At 41.0% G+C, this 15708-nt stretch overlaps 1 protein-coding gene and 1 non-coding gene across 2 annotated transcripts; both read left to right on the top strand.

Annotated features, from left to right (window-relative positions):
- The first annotated feature begins 1655 nt into the window (after nt 1-1655).
- On the top strand, nt 1656-1747 carry trnar-ucu (transfer RNA arginine (anticodon UCU)). Its single transcript is given in 2 exon segments — nt 1656-1692; nt 1712-1747. It is a non-coding gene; the product is annotated as a tRNA-Arg (tRNA).
- Nucleotides 1748-10920: 9173 nt separating this feature from the next.
- Nucleotides 10921-12832, top strand: dharma. The gene is made up of 4 exons (XM_085794552.1): nt 10921-11092; nt 11138-11484; nt 11951-12174; nt 12623-12832. Exons 2-4 carry the CDS (start codon nt 11184-11186, stop codon nt 12740-12742), a joined length of 645 nt encoding a protein of 214 aa, XP_085650678.1. The 5' UTR covers nt 10921-11092; nt 11138-11183; the 3' UTR covers nt 12743-12832.
- Nucleotides 12833-15708: the final 2876 nt, after the last annotated feature.

Raw genomic sequence — 15708 nt, 5'->3', positions numbered from 1 at the left:
ACCACACTGTTGAGTAGATGTGTCCCTGAAATGGCTGACAGATATGTAACGGCTCATTACCTTCCCTTGGGTTTTTGTTGGCCGACATAAAGCAGAAGGCCTCCTACGACGGTTGCGTGTGGTGTTTTCAACAGCTGATTAACCTCACTTCGGTCTAAGTGGCCAAGGATCTAAGTAGGCACACTTCTGATGGGGGGGGGGGCTCTCTTTGCTCCTCTCAGTAGCTTAATACGTTGGACTGGGTCTAAGCAGCTATCGAGCTAAGTAGAAGCAGGTTCTTGGATGGCGAGTAGAAGCTTTGGAGTCATTGTGAGGATTAGCTGATGGCAGAGCAACGACAGATGCATCTCTTGGCCTCGGTGAAGACGTTCTGCACGGTTCACTGAGCTAAGACCGCCGAGAGCCGGCTCAGGAGGGGGGGGGGGGGGGGGGCGCCTACGATGGCATTACTAACACACTCTGCTGTGGAGGGAAACATACAGGCTGCTATTGGCCGAGATGAAGCTCGGTGGGCGGAGCTGCACAACAGTAGCAGATTCTCAGTGTGTAGCTACTTTGTTCTGTCAGTGGTGGGTAGCAGGGGCCAAACTACAGCTGAAAGAATGATCAGGATGTTCTCACACTGGGACAAGAACTACAACTACCAGAACTAATCATCAATCTTTCCCAGCATGCTGCCACACACACACACACACACACACACACACACACACACACACACACACACACTGACCCCCTCACCTTTCCGCCTCAATGCTCAAACAGCCTTTTGTTCTCTAAGCTGACCAATGACATGGCCATTGTCCACCTGTCAGCCAATCGCAGCTTCTATTTTGACGCAAACCAGCCAATCGCTGCGCCCTATGTACCCCCAAACTGACCAATCAGCTGGCAGTACCCCCCTCCAATCTCTACGCCACACCCACCGCCTGTGGCACACACACAAACACACACACACACACACACATGCACACGCTGCATAATTGAACGCTTTATTCTCTTTTGTTTAGATGTACATGTGGACATGAGCTTAGATATTCTGTAAGCTGTGTGTGAGCATGTGTGTGTGTGTGTGTATCTCTGTATGTGTTTCCTGACCTTTACTGCTACAACAGTTCTGACCTTTTTAATGGCAGTGTGAGTGAGCATTAGCTGCTTTTTATCTGACACACTAAGAAGAGAGAAATGACAAAGAAGGGTCAAATGGCCTGTTTGTGGTGTCTGTGTTGTTTGCGGCTGACATTTTCTTCTATCCACCATGAAGCAGGCATCATCCTGAGAGTGGAGCAGGTGCTGGCTGTATTCCTCTCAGCAAATAGTCCTCAGGCAGTAAAGGGACTTGTATTTCCACCACATGAGAAGAGCAGAGACGAGTAACAGATCAGAATCAGACACAATGCCACAGAGTTACCAGGCTGAGCTTTTTAAGGTTCTTTAGAAATTTGAACACGCCACATAAATCTTTCTCATTTAATCAGAAGAGAAAGGCATTGATCTCTAAAATATATAATTTATCAGCTTCCTAGTCTCTATTCTGACACTGACTTCCTGTGGGTAACAAGTCCACTCACATTTTTAGATGTCTATAAGCTTTTTAGATATCTATAACATGTTTCAGGACAACAACAAGCCTCAGTATAGGTGCTCTGCCATGAGGCTCTGTGGCGCAATGGATAGCGCATTGGACTTCTAGTAAAGCAAGGGAGAAGAGATTCAAAGGTTGTGGGTTCGAGTCCCACCAGAGTCGACCTTTATGAGTTGGAAATATTCTTTCTGTGAGACTGTCTCTGACTTGACCGAGAATCAACTGAGCAACAAGGCCTTCATATGGAGGACCAGTGCTACACAGACCAGGTTTATATTCCTATAAACCACAGGCATTTTCTTTCATTCTTTGGGCAGTTACAGTTTCCTGCTTTACAGTTTCAGACCTAATCTGAAACGGGCCATGGAAATCCTGTCCAAAAGCAACACACTTAAATTCATTTTTCAAATAAACACGTGATCCTTCGGGGATCTGACGACACTAACACAACCTGAGGATAAATACATAAAATCCAGTCTGTGGTGGACCTAAGAAGACCCGAGCTATAGTGAGGGGCGGGCAGCATACTAAACAGACAGATATTGTAGTTGTGAGTCTTCCTTTTGTTTGCAAACATATCTAAGAAACTCACTGCCAAGCAAATCACATTTATCACAGTTATCACAGTTCTCAGTGTAGATGAGACTCCAGTTATAACAATGTCAAAAGTCTGTTATTAGGCCAATAATGTAAGATCTTATTACATTATTGGCAAGAAAAAAAAGTTATTACATCATTGACTCAAACGTTTTATTACATTATTGGCCGTTATTACATTTATAATGGCCAGAATAATTACGTTATTGGTCGTTATTACATTTATAATGGTCGCCAAAATTATTACGTTATTGGTCGTTATTACATTTATAATGGTCGCCAAAATTATTACGTTATTGGCTGTTATTACATTTATAATGGCCAAAATTATTATGTTTTTGGTCGTTATTACATTTTGGGTTGCTACACCAACAATGACCAAGTGCAGGGCTATGCCATGTTTCCTCTGAGCCACAGAGCTCCAATGTTTCCTTTTAAAAGCACATCAGTGAGCCATACTGTGTCACTGGTGACATGTCCCTTCGTCACCATGAACACAGCGCGCTTCACTTTATCTCCGTCTCACACACTCTTCTGCTTCCCCAAATACTAATGGTGGATTCATGCCAAATTTGGATCTAAATCTTTTGTGAACCAATCAGCTTCGAGCTGAGAGAGCCACAGACGGGGGGGAAATGAAGTCAGAGCACGATAGCGCGCAGAATATCATAATCATGTGTTTGAAATGACAGAGGCTATTTAGAAACTACAAATCACAGCCTCGTCTGGTCTGGTGAAAGCAGAGCTCGGCATTCAAACCTGCAGGGGTTCGTTTGATTCATCAGAAGTAGTCGAGACGGGCGGATCTATGGCAGGAAGAAAAATCCTGCAGAGTTGAGTTAAATCAAGCGTGCCAGATGAGAGATCACATTATTCAGAGAAAGACTTCTGTAGCCTGCTGCCTCAGGTGGCGAACAGCATGGCGGGAAGGAGGCTGTGAGGTGTGTGTGTGTGTGTGTGTCTTCTGTCGGCATCGCAGTCAAGGTCGGACAGTTGTCTACTGATTGTCTAGTGCGTGTATGTGTGTGTGTGTGTTTGTGTCAGACGAAGCGTTGACAGCTGAGCGTCTCCCCAATGTTTTAGAATGATATGATATTATGATATTGTTGAAAGTGGTGTAAGGAGTGTGAGGCAGGGGATGGCAAAGAGAAAGAGGGAGAGAGGGAGAGATAAAGAGTGACACACACACAGGAAGGATGGTGTGCTGGGGAGGGAGGGAGGGAGGGAGGGAGGCGAGTGAATGAAGGATAAGTCGATGAAAAGATAAGAGAAACAGAGAAAGAAAGAGGACTGGGAGACATTACATAATGGTTTTAGCAGCCGTCCGTCTGCTCTGCTGCACCGCCTCCTGCTGGACACGTCACAGCACTGCAGCTCAGCCTCACACAGCTGTGACCGAGTCATTACTATTATTATATAGAAACACTGACAAACTGAAGCGAGTGAGTGGAGAGACATAATGAATGTAGATGGCTGCACACAGGTGAGCTGCCTGCTGCTCCGGCCTTCACCAGCACCACATCAACACCTGATGGGAGATACTGGACCGGCGTGTTAAGCTGAGAGTTTTAATTTTAGTCTTAGTCTAGTCTTTGTGTCAAATTGTCAGTTTAGTTTTTATTAGTTTTAGTCACGTTCATAGTCTAGTCAAGTTTCAGTCGACTAAAACGCTGAGCATTTTAGTCTTATATTAGTCCGAATAACCCATGACTATTTTCATCTGGTTTTAGTCGAAGAAAACTGATGATATTTTAATCTAGTTTTAGTCAATGATTTTAATCTCTTTCTAGTAATGTAATTCTATTACCCAGTCAATATAGTATAATTACCTAGTAAAGTATAGACCAAGCCAAATGTTCTTTTAGTCAAACCAATTTCACAAATCAAACATGGTTATTATTATTATTATTATATTATTGTTACCTTACAGACTCAAGAATACATCCATTCCAGACATGGAAGATGCTGCTCAACATAAACATTTTCAGTTCCCACACACTATATAGTATATACTATATACATTTTTCATTATAGGTATCGTCACATGACCACCATTTACGCTGCGTCTCGTCTTGTTTACATCACGTGATAAAGATTCGTTGACGACAATATTTTGTCATAATTTTTGTTGATGAAAGCAACACTACACATTTTTTTGCCCAATTTTACCCGCGACTCACAGTTAGGCCTGGTCTGCACCAGTCAGCACTAGTTGGGTACAGTCGGCATGGCAAGTTGGCGCAGAAATCTGATGGGGAAAAGTTTGTGAGGCAAACATGTTTGAATTTTTTGAGCCGAGTCTGGACAGTTAGTGTGTACTCCATGTCTAGTGTGAAAATTGTATAGTGTGTCCCGGAGCTTTAAGACTCTCCACCTCCATCTGCTAATATTATAACTTGACTGTACAGGTGTCAGTGGTGCTGCTGTTCTGAAAGGTTCTTTAAAACAACTACAAAGAACTTTTAACTGGATAACAAAAGTCTCTTGTTTCTACTGATGTCTCTATTTGACCTACAACAGCAAATGAGGCCGTCAGTGGGAAGATAAACAATGGGTCTCAAACTTTTTCACAAAATTTTGAAATAAACACACAAATATTTGTTCTGAGACTGAATGACGTTACTTTTTTTTAACTCAATGTACATTCAAATTAGGGCCAATGGTGTGAATTTTTGAAAAAGATTTAGTGAAATTTCTGGAAAAAAAATGTAATATTTCAGGAAACAAAATGGTAAAATTTCAAGAAAAAGTTTGGGACCCCCTTGAACATTGATGCGCCACAGCAGAACTGACAGATAGCCAGGTAAGGATTTATTACATCATTGTCATGTCACTTTAGGAACATCAGTAAAAGTAAGTTTGCTAACGTTATTGTGACTGGAAGGAAATTCAACCTGGGACCGGTTGCCTGAAGGACACTGACAGAGCTGGTAAAAAAAAACTCTGAAAACTTTATGGATGTTTTGATGAGCCATTTGAGACCATTTCCGCAACAGTCAGTCCACCTGTGATCTTGGGCCTCGCTGCATATTCTGAAGGACTCTGGAAGGTTACTTTCACCTACAGGACCTGTGTCTCCAGAAATGTAGGGAGGGACAACTGTTTAAGAGGAGAGACATGCACACACAGAGGTTTTTAAACCAGACAGATGGAGAATATGAGGTTTTAAATCTGTGTGTAATTCATTTGAAGACACTGACCCGTGGTGATGGACAGTCTTTAGGGATGGCTGTCAGTCTGTTGAACTGGTTGGTCAACCACTTTGATCCAGACTGAAACATCTGTTTTGGTTGTCTGGTGATGTCTTAACTTCCAATTCATTGGTCTGTCTACCACTACAACCAACCTTCTGCAAGATGAATGTCATTTCCTCTGTTTTACTTAGCATTTATTTAGCATTTGGCTCAAAGCACCACCATGGGCATCCTCAAAGAATCAATAGCATGGCTAATGGTCTTGTTTCTGTTTGTGGTCTGTGCATAAAATATATGTGTAGCAAATTAAAAACTGGTTAAAGCTCTGGACTGAAAACCACTAAACTATTCAAGATTTTCATTAGTCGATGATCTTCTAGTTCGGTGCTGCAGTAAATGCCCATGTAATTGTTCAATATTGTGCCATGAATGAGCTCATATGGGTGAGGGACAAATAAGTGTTGGCAAGATGAGCAATTCAGTAATATCAGTTTTAAAAGCATCATCATATTTGTATAAATGTACAATTTGTATTAAGGCATTCATTTTGTATTTATGTCATTTGAAATTATATGTGAACCCTTTTTTAAATAAAACTAAGACTTAAAGCCCTAAAAATGTCAAATGGTGTAACCACAAAAGAATCATAAAGATTCAGTTTCATCCACTCAAAAAATATACTTTCTTCTGAAATAGATTTTTTTTGCTGTGTTCCTATATTTAAATCGTCAGTACTTAGCAACACTGAGCACGACTTATCCTAAAAACATTGCTTTTCTTCTAAGTAATGTGACAAATTATGTAAAATTGCAAAAGTGAATTTTATTTATTTCACATTTGAGTACAGATTTATTTTTCTGTCAGATTTCTATGAAAAAATACCAGTTTCACCACTTGACATTGGGTTGCTTCACGTCAGTGACTCATAGACGTTGTCAAATACTGTGAATATCAAATAAACATGAAATATTCAGGTATTTTATCAGTGTATGGTGTGCTCCTGTGTTTTGGGTACAAGCATGTAGAAGGATGTCCATTATCATATGACTTTATTACCTGTTGATGTTCCCATACGTATGATCATCTCTTTCTATTGCACATGCACTTCTGGTTTATTCCTCTTCCTTCCTGTTAGGTCTGTCCCAGAGCGATAGATATAACATGATATTATGTTATATCTATCACTCTGGTCTGTCCTTTCCTGGTTTTCCTGAAGACGTTTGTTTTGCTGCAGACATCATCACATGGTGGGTATCTTCTAATAAAAGAGACTTGAAAAACTGCCAGAAACAAGAGGCAAAGCCCCATGTTGGCATTGACACACAGTCCAGTCATGAAGCAGGTTTTTACAGTCTGTCTTTAATATAAGCCTGTAAATCTAGAGACAATGTGCTCAGTTGGCAACACTGCAGCCATTAACACCCCAAATATCATCAGTCAGTCAGTAAACAAGTAGCTGGAGTCCAAACACACAGTATATAACACTGAGACCATCTGACACAGTGACTTAACAGTTCTGAAACCCAGCCAGAAGACTTGCAGAGTGTGGGGATCAAGCCCAAAGACCAGTAGACAGATTATCAACACCCGGCCAAAAGCCACCGAAATGTCTTGACATTAAAACACAGTGTAGAGCAGAAACAGTATTGAAACGCTGCCAGAAGACACAGTGGACAGGAGTGGTGACACCCAGCCGACACAGGGAGTGGACACACAGAAAAAGACCAACCGTCGCCAAAAGACACAGTCAAAGCAGAAGTGAGATGTGGCCAGAAAGCCCTGGGAGTGAACTCCTGCTGTGCTGACTAATCAGCTACAGTAGAGAGGGGCGAGTCAGACCGACAGTGAACCAGCCAGACGGAGAGAGAGAGAGAGAGAGAGAGGGGGGGGGGGGGGGGCTGGATGTCTGGAGCGAGGCTCAGTGAGCAGTCTGAGTCTGGGCCGTCGTGACGTTTTGCTGATTCATGCTGAGAGAGACGAGGCAGCGAGAGCCCCAGAGAGCTGAGGGAGTCTGACAGAATCATCTGAAGGGTTTTAGTTCAGCACACAGCTGAGCACACTGCAGCTGGAGGCAGCGAGAGGAGACAACACACACACATACACTGTGTGAGTGTGTGTGTGTGTGTGTCCTCTCATTCAGGAAAAGCTGGAATACTCTTGCTTATATAATTGTGTGACAAAATAACACAAGCAGCAGCAGAGATGTATGTAATTTTTTAAACTGTAATTTCTCAGCTTGGGATCAATAAAGTCTATCTATCTACTATCTATCTATCTATCTACTATCTATCTATCTATCTATCTATCTATCTATCTATCTATCTATCTATCTATCTATCTATCTATCTATCTATCTATCTATCTATCTATCTATCTATCTATCTATCTATCTATCTATCTATCTATCTATCTAATCTATCTATCTATCTATCTAATCTATCTATCTATCTATCTATCTATCTATCTATCTATCTATCTATCTATCTATCTATCTATCTATCTATCTATCTATCTATCTATCTATCTATCTATCTATCTATCTCTATCTATCTATATGTATATATATGTATATATTATTATTAAATTATTATATTTATTTATATAATGGCATGCCGTTCAGGAAATTAATATTTGAATATATGGAATGAACCTCTGAATATAGTGAATGATCCTTCAATATAATTCAATAATTTCCCAGCTTGGGATCAATAAAGTATATCTATCTATCTATCTATCTATCTATCTATCTATCTATCTATCTATCTATCTATCTATCTATCTATCTATCTATCTATCTATCTATCTATCTATCTATCTATCTATCTATCTATCTATCTATCTATGGAAGGTCACTGATAATTCTTTTTACCAACATTTCACCAGGTGAGGTCTGGTCAGTCTGCAGCTCAATCCTCAGATTACAGTAAAGGACCATATTGTCCTCTTCTCCTGTGTTTTATTTCAAGTGTTGATCCATCCAAGGTACAGTGTATTTGTGATTTACAGTAGTAAGAGCAAGAAACCAAATCAGTGTGTTTCTCTGGAGCAACACGGCTCAGTGTCAGCCAATCAGAGAGAGAGGAGACTCTGAAAGGGGTGACTGCCTTTAGTGACATCACAAAGTTACAGAAGTCCTTCAAGGCCCCGACTGCCACCAACTATCTACGCATAACATAACATGTATAAAACTGTAAAAAACTTTAAAAGGAACCTAGTGTTTAAATTCTACTTCACTTCATATACTGCACACTGTGGCCCATAAAGTTGGAATAATCTTGTTTTCAGACACATTTCTCTTTTTATACCTATTGATACACATCAATAATCACATCATTATTGATGTGTATCAATAGGAATGCAGGTGCAATGAGTCCCAGTTACCATAACCATAGCATACCATATACATGTGTTATATGTTACGTAAATAGAGAAAACAGTATTTCATTGATACACTTCCAGTAAAAAGCATTAACCAGAATCTTGCCTGCTGGTCAGACAAGCACCTTAACATGTTTGATAACAGGCAAAAAATACCATTCAGTACTTAACAATGGATTTTGGAGTTATAAATGAGTAATACATATAATCCAAGGAATTTCTCAACTTCCATGATAATGATTAAGCAGCAAGTGGACAGAAAGAGAGAACATCCTCAAAATGACAGCCTAAAATATCAAAAAAGAGATACAATATAATATAATATGAAGCTACATATATAAAGATGGTGGCAGACACTGAATATTACACAGAAGATTAGTCAATTTAGTGCACATAGTCATTCAAATGGTAATATCCTATTACAGATTCTGGGTAATAACCATCAATACCTCCTCTGTTTGTTGTTAATGTTTGTACATTGTACAATCTAAAGGGACCTGAAATGTGTGATCATTAAACGTGTGAATGTTTATTCTGTACTGGGTTTGAAAGGCTTCTGTATTCAATAGTTTCTTTTTATTCCTTTCATGTGTGTTAACGATCGATCAGTTCAGAGTGTTTCAAAGAGAGGACACTGATTGATCTGCTCCTGATCACCTATTGATCTTCCCTATGAACCAAGCTCACCTCACACACATGGGAAACTAAAGAGGGTGGATGTTGATTCAATACATGATCTCATATTTAAAGCTTTTGATGTTTGGTCATCTCTTTAAGCTGTAAATGATATTTAAAGTCTGTCTTATTACACCACTTGGTGACATGCATGATGAAACAAAGACCGGTGCAAACAGCTGAAGAAATACTGAAAGTAAACTCTGCTGCTGTAAGTGACCTCCCCGACCAGAAGCCTCATCAAACATCCTGTCATTATCTCTGTGAACACAAAGTCTGTTTTATTGAAACTGTTTTCAGAGGGTTTTGGTTCCTGCAGCTTTTCAGACTGGAGTTATGTGAGACCACAGACATTCAAACAGAAAATGTGACAGTTCAGTGACTCCTGTGCTTCCTCCTCAGTCTGTCTTACCCACCAGAAGCTGCCTCCATCAGCTCTGCTGACTGAACAATCCTTATCCCTTATTCCATGTTGTAAAGTGTTTTCTTGTCTGATCACAACATCTCCTGGGTGAGGGATCCCTCTTCTGTCTCTCACCTGGAGGTTTCTCTTGTTTTTTCTGGGGGGTTTTTCTTGGAAGTTTTTCCCCAGTGGATATATGAAGGTCTAAGGTCAGAGGATGCTGTTATGATGCTGTGTTAAGATCTTTGAGACAAACTGTTTGTAAAAATGGGCTATACTAATAAAATGTTTCCTTGATGACACTGTGTTTGTAACAGTTATAACTGTGTAATGTCCCTCCCTGGAAATAACAACTTTGCTGTCTTGTTTCTGTCATCCAGTCAGTTCAACCAGGAGTGTGGCGCCACCTGCAGGCCACCACGCCACACTGCAGCCAGACTCTACTCTCCCGCCAAACTGAACCTGAAGATAATATTTCGTCATCACAGATATGAACTCTGTGTGAAGCTATGTGGTTAGTACGTCTGTTGAGAGCGGGTTCAACCAGCATGTCAGATAAAACAGGAAACTGGAAAATCTCTTTCTGCCTCCTATAAAGTTATCTAGGCCTACACATACAAATTTCATTAAAACACTATGCACGGGACTATTCACATTTCTGTTCACGTTTTAGCCTTTAATTTTACACAACACTCAAAAAATGTAGGCTTATTATTGTTAAAGTTTTTAAACAAAGAATACAATCTTAGATTTATTATGAATGTTTCAGTCTGCCTGCTTTTTGAAATCATCAAAAAAACAACAACATACAAACATTGTGTACATACACTTTAATGAATAAACTATAAAGATTGAATGCTGATTAGCAGAGAACAGCAGCCAGATGTGTAATGTTAAGGTATTCCAGCTGCACGTGGCCGGGCCGGTGTTTGTCTCATTAACTCTAGAGTAGCCTACCTAACAACAGGATGATGAAGTTGTTTGAAGAGGGTGAAAGTCAAGAGTTGAGTAGGAAACTGAAAGCACTAAACACTTTTCATGTTCACTCACATCATGTGTGAGTTGAAAGAGTCGGAGGGTTCAGAGGTCAGAGGTCAAATCAAAGTGCAGATCTCTTCTCATCTGTGACTGAAGCTGCAGCATCAAACACCTGAATCTAACGGGCTCATTAGCATATTACAGATGTCTGAGGGCTCCCTCTGTTTCTGGTTCTGTTTAAAACTGGACCCTGGAGGACTGTGGCAGCTCAGAGGACACTGGGTCAGGACAGGACAGGACAGGACAGGACAGGACAGGACAGGACAGGACAGGACAGACACCTGGACACTTTGTGGATCTTTGCTCTGTAACGATGGACGGAAGCAGAGTGTCGGACTTCAGCATCGAGCGCATCCTGTCCCCGCAGCTGGGACACAAGCCCCCGCTGATGGACCACCCAGCGGAGGAATACCTCCACCACCAGGGCAGACTGGGCCAGGACTCTGGGAGCTTCAGGCCTCCAGCCCCGGTCCCGGTCCCGGTGCCGGTCCCGGTGCCGGCCTGCCTGCAGTACCAGACCGTGGGCTATGGAGAGGTGTTCTACCCGTACGGGGCCGCCGGCTTCTACCCCAACCCCGGGGTGTTCGTGCACTTCAGCGGCCGAGACTCAGCAGGTATGTCATCTGTTCAGGAACTTAATAAAAATAAATTGTAGCCTATTTGAAGAGTTCATTTGCAAAAGCAGATAAGTGCCATTTTGAAAAAATGAGCTGAGGCTTTGTAATTATTCTTTGCATAGTGTTGTTTTCAATAAAACTTAGATATGTCTGTTTTGTTACATCTCAAAGTCACCCAACTTCGGTTTGACTTATTGTAGAACTTTTTAAAAACGGAGTTATCTGCTTTTGCAAATGAACTCTTCATTTATAGAGCGCTTTTCACCGGAAGAACAAGTCTCAAAGCGCTTACAATAAAAGTTAGAAATAAAATAGAAAATAAAATAGAATAAAAAATAAAGTTAAGTTACTTCTTAAAATTCAACTTAAAAGTTAGCAGAAGTCCATCAGCTGTGTCCACATTAATAATAACATAACCCTCTCTAATAGCTCACCTGTATCTCTCTCTCTCTTTTTCCTCCAGATGCTCAGCCGTTGCCGGGTTACTATGGCTACCACCACCAGGCTGGGATGTCTCAGGCTCAGCAGCAGCAGCAGCAGCAGCGTCCTAGAGGCCGGATGAGGACCGTGTTCACCGACGGTCAGACCAAGCAGCTCGAGGCGCTGTTCGACTTCACCGACTACCCCGGGGTGGAGGCGCGCGCCGAGGTGGCGAGGGGCAGCGGGCTGAGCGAGGAGACGGTCAGGGTGAGTCAGTCCACCACGTCTCTTATTTACTGTATGGAATCAGCCTTTACATGGCATCTGGTCTGATTATTAGGGCAAGAACTACATTATTGTGAATATGACTTAGAGTTGTACTACTACCGACATGTTACCCTGAGTTAAGATTGTTTACTGTACAAAACACAATAAGACATAAGCTGTAAGACTTTTTATTGATCCCACGTGTTGGAAGTTAACTTGCAACAGTAGCATAGAAGTACAGGACACTTAAAGAAGTAAAGAACAAAAATATTAGGTCTTCATTATGCATAAAAATACATATAAAACAAAATATTACTTAAATTGAGGATAAAAAAACGACATGTTGTTCGGTCAGGGATATTGCACAGTGTATATTCAAGATGATTACCAAAGTTCATAGCACATGAATATCTCTGTTAACTGTTTCCTCTCTCTCTGTTTCTCTCAGGTGTGGTTTAAGAACCGCAGGGCCAGGAGGAAGAGGCAGCGCAGCGGGTCAAAGGTCAAGTCCCCCTCCCCGCCCCGCTGCACCGGAGAAGAGAAGAGGCTCTTCAGCGCTTTCCTCTGAACCTGACAGGCCGATGCTCACAGTTCAAACTCTCAAACTCACTTCATGTCCCAAGGGGTCAGAGGTCAGCTGACTGCGTCCTGCTCAGGAGAAGCTTCAGCAGGGCAGTGGGCAGCGGTCTGTAGGAGACCTTCAGCAGGGCAGTGGGCATCTCCAGACGTGTTGACCAGAGCTGCTGCGGTGGCACCGTTGGAGACCCGACATGGGAACATCAGACATCCCAGACTTCCAACGCAGCAGACAGCTGATAGATGATGAAGTGTTGATGGAGAAGCTGATTTTTTTGAAGCTGTAGTTTATTGATAGATAATTTATTTTCTATGTAACTTATTGAAATTGGTATATTGACGATGTTATGTGTAGTTTTTAAAAACAGAAGCACAGTTTGTAACCGTGAGTGGTTTCATTCAAAAATAAATGTAGTTATCATATGATTTATGTTTGTGTTGTGTTTTTTTTTCTTCTGATTGATTCTTATAATTAATAGTTTTGTTTTAGTATAGTGACCAACTCTCCATATCAAACAGAAGAGTCAGACATAATGGACATTTATTATGTCATATTTTGGAGTGCAGGTAAATAAGGAGGAAATTGTTGTTGATAATTGCATTACTGACCACAAATTAAGAAATTAGATAGACATAGAATTGGAGAGTTTGCACTCACCTAGTTTACAAATCACACAGGAAGCAGGCACATATATCTATTATGTAAGAATTACTATAGGTTTCTTTTTAGACATTCTGGATAGTGCAAAAAAACTAAATTGCACTTCATTTTATATCTGTGATTAAAAATCCAAATAAATGTTAAAGCAGAAGTAAGTGATATATTTGTGTTAATATAAGTCTTAAATAGTTGTATCTTCCGACAGCAATCACTTACATAGAGTGTTTGGACTGAAACACGGGTCTGTCAGTCCCTCTGCTCTGCTCTGAGCCCAGGAGAAAACATTTATCGTATCCTACAGTTTTTATCCAATGAGGAGAGAGAACGGCATGCAGGGCTGTGTGTGCAGCCAAGGAACGCCGTGAATGTGGTGACGTAGGGACGAGGACTGTTATGGTGCGTTCAAGGAAACTCGTAACTCGTGTTTTTTCCGACCTGTGAAGTGGTACCAGTTCGATCTGGTACGAGTTCACCGGTCAGAAGTTACGAGTGGCCGTTATAGTGACTTTCACAGGTAAAACAGGTCGGAGAAACACGAGTGGGTTGCCTGGAACGCTACAAAGTCGTAAGTTGTGACTTGAAGCTGTAATTTACGGTTTCAAAAGCCTGCCTGGAACGCAGCATTAGCCAAAACGACCGGATCGCTTACTTCTGCTTTAATGCCACTTCACCTTTAAAATGTTTTCAGCAAATGAAACGCAACAGTCAGAGGTAGAAAAACAACATCAAATTCTTTATTATATTCATAGAGTTGTTACTGTTATTATTCGAAGCATTTCCATGCTGATGAGAAGAAGATACACATACTGAAAAACCCAAATCAGAAAATACTGAGAGAAAGTTACAGAGAGAGAGAGAGAGCATGCAGTGAGTATCTGTTAGGATGAGGACGTCCGATGCTCATTCTCCCCTGTTTCCCCTTTAACGTCCGTCGCCTTCACACACTTTTAAAAACAGGAGTGACTCACACACATGGACCGTAACCGAGCGCAAAGTAACACACACACACACACTACAAAAACCAGAGAACAAAAAGTACACTTTGTGAAGTTATCAAAATATAGGCTATATACTGTATATTATTAAGACTTGTTAATGTTAAAACAACCAGTGCCGAGTTAGTTTCTATGAATGAGTTCAACATTATATTCTCAGACACACACACCGATTGGTTATAGAGGCTTCACAGGACCAGTCGCTGGTTGTGAATGTTTTAGCCTATCAACTAAAAAAATCACAAACACTTTCCACCCCTGCTGATCTTTTTCCAAAACATCCGTCCACATTGGAGTGACTCCGTTCCTTCCAGACGGCCATCTGTTTCAGGCGATGAGAAAAGCTCAATCAGAATTTTAACTATTGTACGTTTTCATGGTTGATTTTCTTACAACATAGCAGTTTTCAGATGTATTTGCGTCCTTGAATACACTATCAATTGGAGTTAAGATTAATAATTTGTTAATTAATAATTGCATTTTGAAATTAATGCAAATTAAAGTTCACATTGAATTTCTTATCAGTGTAACAGAGGGCTCCCTGGAAGTAATAAGGTACAGTAACTCTGAGAGCTGAAGGAAGCTTTAGAGAAAAGTCAACAGAAAGATGAAGTAAAGATCCTGTAGCTTATGTTAAAGACCAAAACCACTATAGTCCTTTAAATGAAAAAAAAATGTAATGAAGAAAGATTACAGAATCTGTTTGTTGTAAGATAAATAGCCTGTGACTCACTAGTGACACTTAGTGGCCAAAACCAGAAAAAAAGCTCCACATTTACACAGCAGTCAGAACAGCATGTGGCTTCACTGGGACATATCGACTGTACCGTACGTTTACTGTACAAAAACAAACGTCCACCATCACTGTTGTCCACTAACGTCAATGTTTACCTAAAATCAAGTCAGCAGGTCCCAGTTCTGTGGAGCTTTAGCTTGAACAGCGTGCTGCGGTAGCGACATATTTCCTGTGTAAAAACTATAAACAGATGAAAACTACAACACCATGAGCCGACGTCGGTTCATCTTTCAGTCGGGTTGGAGAGGACGGAGGATGGAAGTCGCTGACGGCATGAGCACAGGAAGGTAAAGCTGGAGTCATATTGTGTGACAGATTTTTAAATTCATCCCAAACTTCAACGTGTAATGCAGCCGCACCTCATTCCTGATGCTCTAAACTGAAATTTACACCTATAAACTCTGGGTGACTGTAAAGGTTTAGATTCCTGATCAAAATGAGTTTTTTTGTGGTTTTTAAGGACATTTCCTCACCTGGTATGCTGCGTAAACAAATTCCAGGGAAAA

The sequence above is a fragment of the Trachurus japonicus genome, chromosome 13 (genome assembly GCF_045865225.1).
Source record: "Trachurus japonicus isolate A0001 chromosome 13, Traja_1.0".
Lineage (NCBI taxonomy): Eukaryota > Metazoa > Chordata > Actinopteri > Carangiformes > Carangidae > Trachurus > Trachurus japonicus.
Note: the sequence above shows the minus strand (reverse complement) of the source record. Positions and strands in the feature narration are given on the sequence as shown.

Coding starts and splice junctions, on each gene's coding strand:
- dharma (XM_085794552.1), top strand. CDS start 11,184: ATGGACGGAAGCAGAGTGTCGGACTTCAGCATCGAGCGCATCCTGTCC. Junction 11,485..11,950: donor CAGCGGCCGAGACTCAGCAG/GTATGTCATCTG, acceptor TTTTTCCTCCAG/ATGCTCAGCCGTTGCCGGGT. Junction 12,175..12,622: donor TGAGCGAGGAGACGGTCAGG/GTGAGTCAGTCC, acceptor TGTTTCTCTCAG/GTGTGGTTTAAGAACCGCAG.